Source organism: Gadus morhua, chromosome 18, assembly GCF_902167405.1.
Source record: "Gadus morhua chromosome 18, gadMor3.0, whole genome shotgun sequence".
Taxonomy (NCBI): Eukaryota; Metazoa; Chordata; class Actinopteri; order Gadiformes; family Gadidae; genus Gadus; species Gadus morhua.
This window is the reverse complement of record NC_044065.1, coordinates 858241-871070: the sequence shown is the minus strand read 5'-3', so window position 1 is coordinate 871070 and position 12830 is coordinate 858241. Positions and strand designations below refer to the sequence as shown.

The window sequence follows — 12830 nt, the reverse complement described above, 5'->3', positions numbered from 1 at the left end:
TTCCCTCCCCTTCAGGGGGTTCAACATTATACATTACGTTACATTGCCTTCTGTTCTGTATTCACTTTACTTTGACATGTTGCAACGTCACAAACAGACTGTGTTTAGTGATTATTTTAATAAGACAAAAGAAAACGGAGAATTTAACCCACAAGAGAAGAGTTCGGTTTAGTTTCAAAACGGGTGTACTTTTCTAATTAAATGATATTGTTCATGTGTTCATGCAGGATACATGGCCACACAGTTATATTTCTGGATGATCGTCTGAGTAGACGATAACAGATCTTGTGTTCGTATAAAACGTTAGGTTAGGTTTCATGTTCGCTGAGAGCAGTACATACAGGAGAATTGAAACCGAAACTGAACTTCGTTTGCATTAGGGATAGTCATAAAGATATATGCATTCAAGATAATAATATTACAATAAATATAACTATTTGGATGTTCAATAATTTCCAATCACTTTCTAATTTATTATTATTAGTTATATAAATATTATCCATTTTATTGTCTGAAATAGATGGCTAAACAAAGCAAAATAGATACAACTTCAAATGCTTCAGTAGACATTTGTGGACGTTCCCTTACTGGGATGGCACCATATCAATTGAGACATTAAGAACAGTCAGAGCTGCACAGTTCTGACAGAATGAAGTCGTGTTTATGAGGACTAAACAGAGATGTGACCTGAACAGGTAGGTTTCGGGAACTACTTCTTCTGTAATATAGACATTGGTGGTTAAACTGTATTCAGGGGTCCAAGCCAACAGGTTGGATCCCTATTGTTTTTGTAAGGATTATTATTATTCCCAGCTAGAAGTGGTACCACAGCCCAAACCGTAAATGGTGCACACACGCCAATTGCATGACTAGATCCAGGTACGTGAGGTGACGGCAGACGACCAAATCCAGACACGCCGGTCGCTAGGTGGCGCTATACCAAGGAATACGCGTTTGGGGCTATAACTCCCACACCGAACCTCCCACAGTCAAAAACTTGTACCCACATATTCACTGGAGTCTGCTGCATCTTTTGGCCTAAGCCACGCCCATTTGCGTCAATGAATATTTTTCGCTAAATCGCGAAAACCGCAAAACTGTTTTTTCCCTACTCGTCCCACATTTCTTGACCAATCGACAACAAACTTTGCAAACGACATCTTCAGACGCACACGCAAAGAATGCATCAAACACTTTTTTGATGCGACCTTTGACGACGAAACGGTAGTGTTTTGAATATTGGTTTATTAGCTAAATTAGAGGTGGAATATCAAAAATCCAAAGAAATCCAAAATTAGACATCGGATCGAGTCCAAATTGTACACACATGTTGGTGTTAACCTTAATGTCGTTCGATAAAAAAATCGGAAAAATTCGCCATTAGGGGGCGCAATAAACGAGGAAATTGTATATCTTCTACAAAATTTCGCCGCGAAAACGCTACACTGACTTCTCGCTACTCCTACCACAGTCAAATCCTTTGTATCCACAGGTTCAGGGTAGCGTTTTGAACACATGCTTCGCGTTGTGCCGGCGAAACGCACATTTGTTGTCGCGTTGTGCCGGCGAAATGCACACTTCTTGGACCCCTGCATAACTGCTTGCAGTTCTAGTTTGATATTAATTTTAAGTGAAAAACTGCTGTTGAATCGCTGTTGATGGTAGAGTTGTTTTAAATAAAAAGCAACACATTTGCATGCGCACGTAGGCCTATGCCTGATAATATGGTACAGAAATGATTGATCTAAAAGGAAAAAAGCTGACTAATCATTTGCATTTTCTTCTTGAAGTTGTTAGTATGAGTAGGGTAAGCGTTTGGACAGCAGCGTTTCCAGTATTGATATGCTTACTGTATTACCACACTCTGTCACGTAAACCACAGGAGGTGGTAGCAGGGGTTTTGATCACCCTCAGAGAGAGTCCCTTCACATGGAGCAGAACTCGAACCAAACGCAGCGTGAGACTCGGGGAACCAGGAAGGGTGGCACGACCAAGGAGGGCGTGGCCGATAGCCCAAGGACAGGACCGCGGGTAAACAGTACAGATATGGTCTGGATCTGGACTTTGAGATCAGACGGGTTTCTTATTCAGTCAGCCATTATAATGATAGCATGTAATTATAAAAAAGAATAATAATTAAAACAATGATTATTATTATGATAATTATAGTAATAGTTATTATTATATAATTATTTTAGTCATTCAAATAAGTATTATGATCATTCTTATAATTATTATAGCCTATCTATTTACCTTGGGAGTTTATATTGATATAAGTACTTTATATTGATGTAAGGATATAAGGGTATGTTGTGACTTATGTTGTATGTTAAACCAAAGCATTCTTTGTCCCTTCCAGGGTGAAAGGCCAAGGAGTTCCTCGAGTCGCAGAGCTGAAGACCCAAAGAGGAAAGCCAAGAGAAGACGAAGAAAACGGAAGAAGTCTGGCCAGGCCTGCCAGGGAGGAGAGGAGGCAGAAGATGTGAAGCGTCTCGTGGATGATCAGGCCCAGACCACATCGCCAGCGGAGACGCTGCCGGAGACCCCGGGGGAGCGGGCTCAGGCCCCGGGGGAGCGGGCTCAGGCCCCGGGGGAGCGGGCTCAGGCCCCTGGGGAGCGGGCTCAGGCCCCTGGGGAGCGGGCTCAGGCCCCTGGGGAGCGGGCTCAGACCCCGGGGGAACGGGCTCAGACCCCGGGGGAGCGGGCTCAGGCCCCGGGGGAGCGGGCTCAGGCCCCGGGGGAGCGGGCTCAGGCCCCGGGGGAGCGGGCTCAGACCCCGGCGGGGGCAGAAGAGCAGCTTGTGGACCATCAAGATCAAAGCAGTCATCTTCAGTCCACGGAGAACAACCTGTCGCACCGTCTGAAAAAGCATAAAATGCAGGTGCACCGCCACACCCAAACCGGGAAGAGCACGACCAGGAGTTGGCAAACGCAGACTCCAGCAGTGGCTCAGTGCACCCGGTCGACGCAATGGGAGCCCCAGACGGAGGGCGAGGGAGCTGAGGAGACTCAGGGTAAGGCCCCCGACCTGGGGCAGTCTGGGGAGAACCGGACTGTGCCGGCGCCTCCGGAGACAGACCCGCAGACGGGCAGACGGGAGGACGGGCAGAAACCCAGAGGAACGCCCAGGTCAGGAGGCAGCACGGAGGAGTCGAACCCAAAGGACCAACAGACGTCTACGTCACAGGGGGGGGGGGGTGCGGACCGCCGGGCCGCGTCAGTGGAGGAGAAGGCAGACCTCAAAGGAGCTGGGCGGAAGAAGGGAGACGGCCCCTCCGGGAAGAGCTCAGCGCCAGAGTCCGGGATGACAAAAGATGCCAAGGCCAAGCCCGGTTCGTACGCACAGGCGGTGAGCACGGGGTCTGCAAAGGTGGAGAGCGGGCCGGACCCCCCAGGGGCCGGAGAGAGGCCCCGCAGGGCGTCCCACAGCGAGGCAGAGCGGTGAGCAGCAGACCAACCGATACCTAACCAAACCCGTCGCTGTCAGCGCAGGATGACCGAATATAGCCAAGGCCTGACTAACCCTCATGTCCTTTGTCTCTCTGTGTTACAGCGGCCGGACTTCAGGGAGGTCTTCACCTTCTGAGACCCCCTTGTTCACCTTTCACGTTCACGCGGTGTTGGATGCGAAATTTCGGTTCAACCGTGAACATGACAAAATCTTCCTGCTTAGAGAAAGTGAAAGGCATTTTGTCAACGTGACCCATTTATCGTAAGTATACATTATGCTTGTATTTTGCATTAATGTTACTACTTGAACTCTACTTGAACCCGCTTTAATAAAGTCTATTTCATGAAATGAATAATTATTGTAACACATGATTGGATGTCTCATCTTCAGTGAGCTTCCTCAGAAAGGCTTCCTACTGGAAGCAAGCTTTTCCCTGGAGGACAGATATGTTCCAAGGGGGCAAAAGTTGACCTACACGTATGTCATACAGCAACGCCGCAAAGACATTGAAGAGACAGCCATGAGGAACATCTTTATTCCCTGTGATAACGCTGATAAAGGTGGAAACTGTAGATATGTTGGTACACAAATGGGGGGGGGGTTCTGGGTTCGACCCAAATGCCTGCAGTCTTTTACTGTACATGTATCTGAATTCACTGTCAGTCACTGACTAGATATATGTTGTTTCTTTTTAGATCTGCACCTTTTTGAGGGCTATATATGCCGAAGTGAGCACACCTCCATAGTGAGGCGTTTTATTGGATCTGTCTGGAAGAAACCAAAGGATGAAGATATTCCAGAAAGCTGGCACTTCTCTGTGTCAGTGCTGCTGAAAAGAATATTTGTGAATTGGTCTCCATCTGACAAAGAATGCACAAAGAATCTGCATAGGAACCTGACCGATTTCCAATACACAGTCAGTTGTGATCCACCAAGAATACATTACCCAGATAACTCACACCCTCCCAAGGTCAATGTAGGTACAATCAACATTCCCAAAAATACTACTGTTACTTATTCAAATACATTTTAGTCACAGTTCTCATGGCAATTCCCTTCTACCTCAACAGGTGGCCAGGTTGATTTCAGAGCGTTTGCTTCACATCTTAGAAGGAGCAGTGTCCGAGGCGGGCCAGATGAGCGCCAGGTCTCTAGCGCTGGCCTTGGCTGTGTTTGTGCTCTCTGTTCAGTACAGTGAAGGTCTCGGAGTGAAGGGCTTGGCGAACCTCTGCCTAGTATTGTCATCAGCAATAAACAGCTGCGACCTGAAGGAAGCGTTCAGTAGTTTCAACAATCCACAGAGGTAAATTCAGAATCGTAGCTTGTTTTTCCTTTGTCTATTTTATAATTTCTCAAATGACACTTAAAAACGCACCCTTTCCCTTCCCCTGGCAGCCTTGTTCTTGATCTGATCGAACAGTGTGTACGACTGAAGGTGTCCGAGGTCCTTCTGCTCATTCCTCTGCTCCACACGCTCCGGCCGCCGCCGTCAGACGCCCCAGGAATGGGTCCTACTGTCGGGGAGGAGATCTGGTCTGGATTGGCCATGGTCAAGTTCTGCCATTTCAGAGACAGTGTAGCAGAATGGAAAGACAAGAGAAGGTAAGCTGGAGCAACTGGATTGTGTTTAATTGAAAGAATAAAAAGTGTGGGGGGGAGATTGGTCCGTGTGTGTTGAGATGTATTCAATGCTTGGCGATAAATACACTGAACAGATCAAATTAAATTGTTTATTGTGACTCTCACAGGATGATGATGACTTTGATCCGGAAGCACTTAACTGTGGTCCAAGAGATGCCTCTGGTGTTACGGAGTTGGCTGACGCTGATCCCACTGGAGGACTTCCCAGAGTTCTCTGAGCTGACAGGGGTGCACCCTGGCCTCCTGATCCAGGCTCTGCTCTATAGGTTCCAACAGTATGCCTCCGAGACCACCAGAGACCACCTGAATGAGCAGGTGAGTCTGACGTACAGACGTGTTGACGGGGGGCCAATGATACAGACACACAAGAAACTATCAGACAATATAGGAGCGAGACAAATGAGTTTACATCTCTGGAGATATTGTGAAATCCACAACGGGGGTGGGAACATATATTTATACACGTTATACGTAATAGGCCTAAACAGTTCAAGACATGCATTTTTCATTTTCCTGTCTTCATGTATTTAAAATGTGATTGGATGTTAAATTGTAAAGACCCCATAAGAGTTGTCCTGGTGGGTCTCCAGGGGCCCTCTTCACATCAAGGGGGCCCTGACCCGGCCCCCGGTCCCCCCCATATCATTTGCACCCTGCCTTTATCAGCTTTTGTGTTTACGTCGTATTATACATTTCTGACTTTTTGCCACTATGCAACAGGCTCAAAGAGTCCTGACCCATGTCATCACAAAAATGGAAACAGAAAGGTAATGCCTTCAGGAATTGAAAAAACTTTTTTAAATTCATGCGCCTTATTTAGCCTTATCCTTATTCATTGTATGATTCCCATAGGGTGATGGATTCAGGAGACATCAAGCTGCGTAGCATCTTCCTGAGTAGCATTGACTTGGTCAAGAACGCACGCAAAGTTGCAAAACTGGTACCGTGCTACCGGACTGTACTGCTCTCCTACCAGCTAGTGCTCAAGCTGACCTCCATGATCCATCAAGTGTCTGCAGAACAGGTATGTCCACCTGTTATAGCTCTGCTATATCTGAGCTGTGGCCCCAATTGGTCAGCAAACCACACGTGGATAATATGATTGTTGAATTTTACAAAAACAATTACGGGATTTGGGCACTTCTTGCGGCTCCAATTTTTTGTAACCTGCCGAAATCTCTGCAGATGAGGTCAATGCGAACATTGTGTGTGACTTGTCAGAGAAGGCAGGTTCTCCATGAAGGTGCTACAGGTCGTAACCAATGTAATACTCAGTGACAAAACTGAAACTGCATGGAGCATAAAACAAATTTGACTACAAAAATTAAATCTTCTTAATTTGAAGTATGCTGACCACTTTATTCCCCTCTCGGCCATCTTGGTTCTGTCTTGGTTCCAAACGCTAGCAGGGTGATGGAACGGAGTGCGGAATGTGGAACCTGAATTAGGCCAATAGGGGCCTCTTGTTGTATGCCGTGTTTCACTCTGTTGTCGCCCAGGCCCTGGAGGTTGAGGACGGCCACGCCCCAACCGTTGAAGCTGAGGTTCTCCCCGTCACTCGGCCATACAGCACAGACCTGCTCCGCGTGCAGCAGCATGTTAGCGAGTGGCGGGATAGCCTGCTCCACAAACCTCTTCTCACAGAGTCCAAAGCACTCAGCTACCCCAAAGAGATAGAGGTACACACACAAAACAAAGCATCCATAACGGCAGCATTTCATTGGATCCTTGCTTCTTTCATAGTTTATTTTACTTAGTAGATCATTACGATATCCAACATCCCAATACCTACCATTTTCTGTGATTCTGGCGATTATTTCGTGTTAGATTTGGGATGCCCTGCTGAAGGTGGAATGCTCCGATGAGGAAGTGTTGGTCCAGTGGAGGTCCTCCGTGGAGAAGGACCTGAGGACCAGGATTAACCAGGTATGCTGACGATGGAGATCCAGGCAGGGGAACATGTTCTTTAGCGCTTGCCTGAATGAGACACTAGTGAAAGGGCGTGTAGAACTGGCCGAGATATTTGGACGCTCTGGCTCACACACACACACACACACACACACACACACACACACACACACACACACACACACACACACACACACACACACACGTACACACACACACACACACACGTACACACACACACACACACACACACACGTACACACACACACACACACACACACACACACACACACACACACACACACACACACACACACACACACACACACACACACACACACACACACACACACACACACACGCACACTCTCACATGGGGCAGCAGCAGTGGCTAGTGTAGAGCCAGAGCAGTCATCCGGTGGGCGGCTGCTCCTAGCTGTTGAGGTGTCCTTAGGAATGACCTTACCCTCTCTGTTCCTGATGCGCTGCCGTTCCCTTGCATGGTTCACACCACTGTCTGTGTATGGATCGATGTATCAGTGAGTGTATGAATAGGGAATGTGAGGCACTTACTGTAACAACATTATTTTCCTCACGTTCTTCTTGTTTCGCTCCTACATTCACTACTGTTTTCTGTGTCCTTTGGTGTCTATGCAGTCCGAGGAAGAGGACAGGATCCTTCTGTGTTGTCTTGAGTTATCCTTGGGGTGCAGCCACAGTACCTTACAAACCTGCTTCCAGGAGCTGTGTCAGACCGCCATTCGAAGCACCTGCCAGGTATATATATATGCTCTGGTGTTGCTTGTGGAGTGTGCAACAGTGCAGACGTTAACCCAGCTGCCACAAGTCATCCAATCAGCTTCCAATCTTCCTCCAATCGAAGGAACAACAATAGGGTTTCGGAAGGACAACAACCTGGGAAAATCCTGCATTAGCTCATTTACTTTAACAATGGTTGCTCAATGATGCACCAGAAGCATAAATTCATGGGGAATGGTGGAGTTCTTATAATACGACTTTGTCAACAGGTTCTAACTAGTCTGAAATCGTAAGTGATTCTCCCTCTGGCTCAGGATTGACCAACCTATTTCATCCTTCCATATCTGCAGAGAGAGAAAGAGGGGGATCTGATAAAGACCCTTTATTCTAAAATGAAAGATATCCCCGGCAACATCCTTTCCTCGATTATAGTGGAGTCAGCTGCAAGGTTTCACCACAACTCTGTGCTACAGCTGCTCGATCCGCAGTCCGCCATCAGCTGCATTCTGTCTCAAGGTATGTTCAAATAGAAAAGTATTTGTGACTGCCAATTTTACCATTGTGCATTTGTCATGCATTTGTTTGCAGTGTTTATCGTTTATCGTACATTGTGTGGATCCAATGTGTGCATCAATTGGTCCGCTGTAGAATGGAAGACACTACCCCTGGATGATGGGGCTGAGGAGATTGTCAGAGGCTGCTTGGACAGAATGGCGTCGCTGGTGGACTCCCTGATTGTAGGGCATGTAACACTGGGAGATCTGACGACCACCCTGCGGCACAAAGACCAGTTTAAGAAGCTCTACAACTACTGTATGTTGCTTTATTCTAATACCATGCTGCTCAATTTCCCTGCAAGTGTAAAGGGACCCATCTCAAACCACTCCTTCCCAATGATGTCCGCTGCAGATAGAAAGAGTGGGACCTCGGATTCCATTCCAGCTGATGCAGGGCGCATTCTGGCTGAGAGAGAGAAGGAGCTCACCTTTTTCCGTCACCAACAACAGCATGTGAACACGTTGATAAATATGTTTGCCAAAGTCACAGAAAGCATCACAGGTAATTAATGACTGAGTTTGTTATCTTACATTTCCATTAAATGTAGGTTGCAAACCCTTCTATCATATGGTGGGTTTGTGATCGTATATTGAGTCCCCAGTAACTTAGTTTTGTTTTCATCTAGTGTTTGAGTTGTTCACACTCAAAGAGCAACATCAACAAGACATCCATTCAGTATGCCTGAACGAGTTGATGCTGGTGAATAGTTTGAGAGACCAGGTGGTGTCTGATTGGAAGCTCCTCTGGTATTCACTCAGCCCAGAGATCCTAGAGATGGCCTCAGAAATGCATCAACTTCACAACAGCAACCTGATTCTCGCATACTGGGACAGACGGGCTGCGAGACTGGACACAAACCGATCAGGCAGCTCAGTGTCTGTTCCGGTCACCCTATCGCAGGCCTGCGACCTGATCTGGAGACCAATGCTAGACGATTATTTCCAGCACGGCGTTGAAATTGCCAACGCCACCGTCACATTTGAACGTCTCGACCGGGTTCTGGTGGACACAGGGGACAGTGGAGACGGGAAGCTGATGAAGCAGGAGCTGAGTTTGATGGCTGATGTAATCTTCCAGCTGGAAGAACTCCACGAGTACCTCCCTCCCCCTGAGGACCACTGGGTGGAGGCGAGACTCGCTCAGATCCAGGACTATCGGCAGGTCCTCGGGGTGGCTGCCGCAGCAAGTTCAGTGCTGCAGATCGCAGATAAAATGGAGCTCAATGGAGACTTCCGCAAGATCCAGAATCTCACCCAACTGGTAAACCCCCTTAAATCTCTGCTTAGAATTAATTTAGCAATGATTCTGGGCTTTGTTTTGTTTGTGATTTCATATGTCTTGTTATCTGCACAACAGCAAGAAGATGCGTTCAAACAGAGGACCCTCAATTCACTTTCGACCGAACTGATCAGTGCCAAGCAACAACTCTCCAGCGTCACCAAGCAGCAGACCTTGTGTCTGGATGAGTTCTTGAAGAGCCACACTCTGGTCACCTGGGTCAAGGAGAACCTAAAGAGTGAGTACAAGGTCCGGCCGTTTTCAACGGTATTCCAATTCAACTACCTCAGTCTTTGTGTTACATGTGCATGTCTCACGCTCCCACCACAGACATGAGCGATGTGAAGGTGTTTGTCGAGCTGGCGTCCATATCTGCTGGAGAGAACGACACAGAGATCGACCAGGTTGCCTGCTTCCATGATGCAGTGATGGGCTACGGGCCACTGCTCTACAACCTCAGACCCACCGCGGGTTTTAATGAATTCATGAACTTGGCCAAACCGGTGTGGGACGCCCAGCAACGAGACGGGAAACTACCGGATAAATTGGTACAAATGTTCTTCCTTCTTTTGAGAAGGCGATGTTGAAACGACCCGAGTGTCTGGAGCCGAGTGACATTAATGCCAATGGTTCGCCTTGCAGAGGGACTCCACACGACTGTTGAGCTGGCTGAAGGGACTGAAGGAGACCCATGGGTCTGTGGAGCAGTCCTCCCTCGCCCTGGCCTCCTCCATTAATGAAACAGGAGTTTATCAGATTGGATGGTCCAACGAGAACACAGAGAAGGTGAGTTGTCATGGTGATGATAGTACTTAGTAGTACTCAATTCTGAAGGTCTGAGGGGGTTTGATTCCAAGCCGATTGGTCCTGGTGTTGATCCCTAAGGTCCACAGCCTACCTATAAAGTAGGTACGCCTAATGACTCATATCTGAATTCTCCGTACGTTCATCTGCAATTCAAACAAGTAAATAATGAATGCCAAAAGTGAGGGTGACAATTCAGGGAACTTTGCATCAATGATGATGATGCAAAGCTCGCTATTTCCATAGCTGTTTTAAATGCATTGTGCTTGTCATACTTCTCAGAGATGTCTACAGAACCTCATGTCTGTAAGAGTGGACAAGGGCCATGCACAGAAGAGATACAGCCTTGAAGAGCTGCTGGAGTTGCAAAACAAACTCATGCTCATGTCCTCCAAAGGAGAACATGGCAAGAACCAAGTCAGAAGGTTCACACAGGTCAGAGGACTTTTAGTGTTTGACAGAATTGTGTTCTAGAATTGTGTTTGGCATACATTATTTTAACCATACCATTTCCCCCCTCCCTTTTCTTTTGAAGGTCTTTGAAGGTGTTCAAAGAGTGGCCTCGATTCTGCTCGAAATGCAAATGTCAGGCAACATGCTCTACAGGGAATGGAATGCTTCGGTCAACTGCGTACACGCGTGCCAGCCATCTATCCAAGTGAGATTCCTGTCATTTGACGACCGACTAAATGAGTTCCACGGGGAGGTGACGGAGAACCTACAACAGCTTGGTCGCTCCATGGAGATCTGCCATAAGGAATGGTGTTTGTTTATCACCGAAAAACGCTCCAACTTCCATATGCTGAACCACTTCACTTCAGAGCAGCTGGTGTACCTATGCCACTGGATACACAGTGTGTGTCACCGCCAGAGCCCGGTTCCTCAACAGCTATGGCATCTGCTCACCCCCATAAAGCCCCAGTGCACCCTGGCTGATATCAGAAACGCCTTTGAAACTGCAACAGGGACAACTCTGAGGCAAACAGTTGAGCAAGGCGCCAAGCGTTCGTGTGAGGATTTCATGCAGTTTTCCTCGGAGGATGAGGATGAGGATGACACGATAGTGGAAGATGCTGAGGCCATGGATTGCTCACCCTTGAGCAAAGGGGAGGATGGTAAAAACAATAGCATGGAGGATCTGTGGAGAGAGTTCAAGGAAAACATGCCACAGCATCTCCACCAGCACTTGGACATCTCCACACTTGCACACTTCCTTTCCTGCCTATCTGATATGAGCCAGCAGCACATCTCCAGGACCATCCCGAGTTCCCTCGAGGAGGGGAAACCCAACCTGGTGCTCTGTCCCGCCACGGAGGTGTTCCCGACGACGCTGTCCCTCTACGCCCACAGCCCCGAGCAGCCGCTGCCCTCCTCCGACGAGGTGCTGGTGTGCAGGGAGGCCACCACTGAGGAGCAGGTGGAGATCTTTCTTCGTCGTGCTCTGGGTCAGGGCTCCAAAATGAGCCAGAAGAGGATTTATTCTCTGGTCAACCCCGGATTGTTAGGCTACGAAGTGAGCGTGGCCCTTGGAGAGGTGTTTGACAGACTGGAAAGCAGTGCCGGTGTCCACTATCGGCTGGTGATAGTCAGTCCCCTGGTGCACCAGCACAGATATGTGCCTTCCTTCTTCAGTAATCACAAAGTTCAGGCAGGAGTGACTGTAACGGCCGATACTATCACGAAATACATCCACCACCACTTCACCGTCACCAATAAACACAGTCCCGTGTCAATGATCTCTCCGGAGAAACTGTCTGTTTGGGTAGTGTCCTCTCAACGCCCTGCAGTTGGTAAGAATATTCATGTTTCAGCGATCATTAGTAGTCGTCACTCCAGAGGACACAGAACGTAAAATGTATAATAAATGCATTTATTTTCTTTTCATTTCCAGGAAAATCCCTTTATGTCGACCGTTTGTTCCAGAGCTTTCAACAGAAATCTGCCCCGGCACAGAAAATCACAATCAGATTGATTGAACCACTAATTGATATCGACTCAATGGTTCAGACACTATTAGACCGACTAGAATCTACAAGAGAGCAGGATCCAATTCTGCTTCACATTGACACAGCAGCAGTGAGTCAATAACAGACATTTTCTAAAGATTAAATTAATTGAACCTTTTTTGACAACGTATATTCAACGATTTGATATTTATTTCCATTGTACATTATTAGGTGAACTCTGGTCTGGAAGAATTCCTGTTCCAGTTGCTGGTTTTATGCTGCTTGTGTGACAGCCAAGGAACTGTGTGGAGAAGGAATTTATCTCACCTTTTCATGATTGAGGTTCTGAAACCATGCAAACCTTCAAAGGAGAATTCAAAGGAGGTAAATTGATCAACACTTATTTTACGCCAAAGGGCAATAAGGTGGAAAATATTTGTACAATTATATCTGACTGGGAGTGATGTGTTATATGTTTCTTTATT

At 47.3% G+C, this 12830-nt stretch overlaps 1 protein-coding gene across 1 annotated transcript in view; it reads left to right on the top strand.

The window, feature by feature from the left end:
- The first annotated feature begins 587 nt into the window (after positions 1–587).
- Positions 588–12830, top strand: part of LOC115530974 (E3 ubiquitin-protein ligase rnf213-beta) — a 40169-nt gene continuing 27926 nt past the window's right edge. The window contains exons 1-25 of the mRNA XM_030339863.1: positions 588–695; positions 1883–2031; positions 2360–3441; positions 3554–3712; positions 3842–4011; positions 4147–4427; positions 4522–4754; positions 4847–5053; positions 5200–5407; positions 5813–5859; positions 5945–6116; positions 6592–6771; positions 6920–7018; positions 7658–7777; positions 8110–8275; positions 8408–8572; positions 8669–8818; positions 8943–9577; positions 9674–9833; positions 9926–10143; positions 10238–10381; positions 10682–10834; positions 10935–12189; positions 12291–12475; positions 12577–12729. Coding sequence (XP_030195723.1) covers positions 1930–2031; positions 2360–3441; positions 3554–3712; positions 3842–4011; positions 4147–4427; positions 4522–4754; positions 4847–5053; positions 5200–5407; positions 5813–5859; positions 5945–6116; positions 6592–6771; positions 6920–7018; positions 7658–7777; positions 8110–8275; positions 8408–8572; positions 8669–8818; positions 8943–9577; positions 9674–9833; positions 9926–10143; positions 10238–10381; positions 10682–10834; positions 10935–12189; positions 12291–12475; positions 12577–12729 — 6444 coding nt within the window. The 5' untranslated portion in view covers positions 588–695; positions 1883–1929. The remainder of the gene's footprint in view (positions 696–1882; positions 2032–2359; positions 3442–3553; positions 3713–3841; positions 4012–4146; positions 4428–4521; positions 4755–4846; positions 5054–5199; positions 5408–5812; positions 5860–5944; positions 6117–6591; positions 6772–6919; positions 7019–7657; positions 7778–8109; positions 8276–8407; positions 8573–8668; positions 8819–8942; positions 9578–9673; positions 9834–9925; positions 10144–10237; positions 10382–10681; positions 10835–10934; positions 12190–12290; positions 12476–12576; positions 12730–12830) is intronic.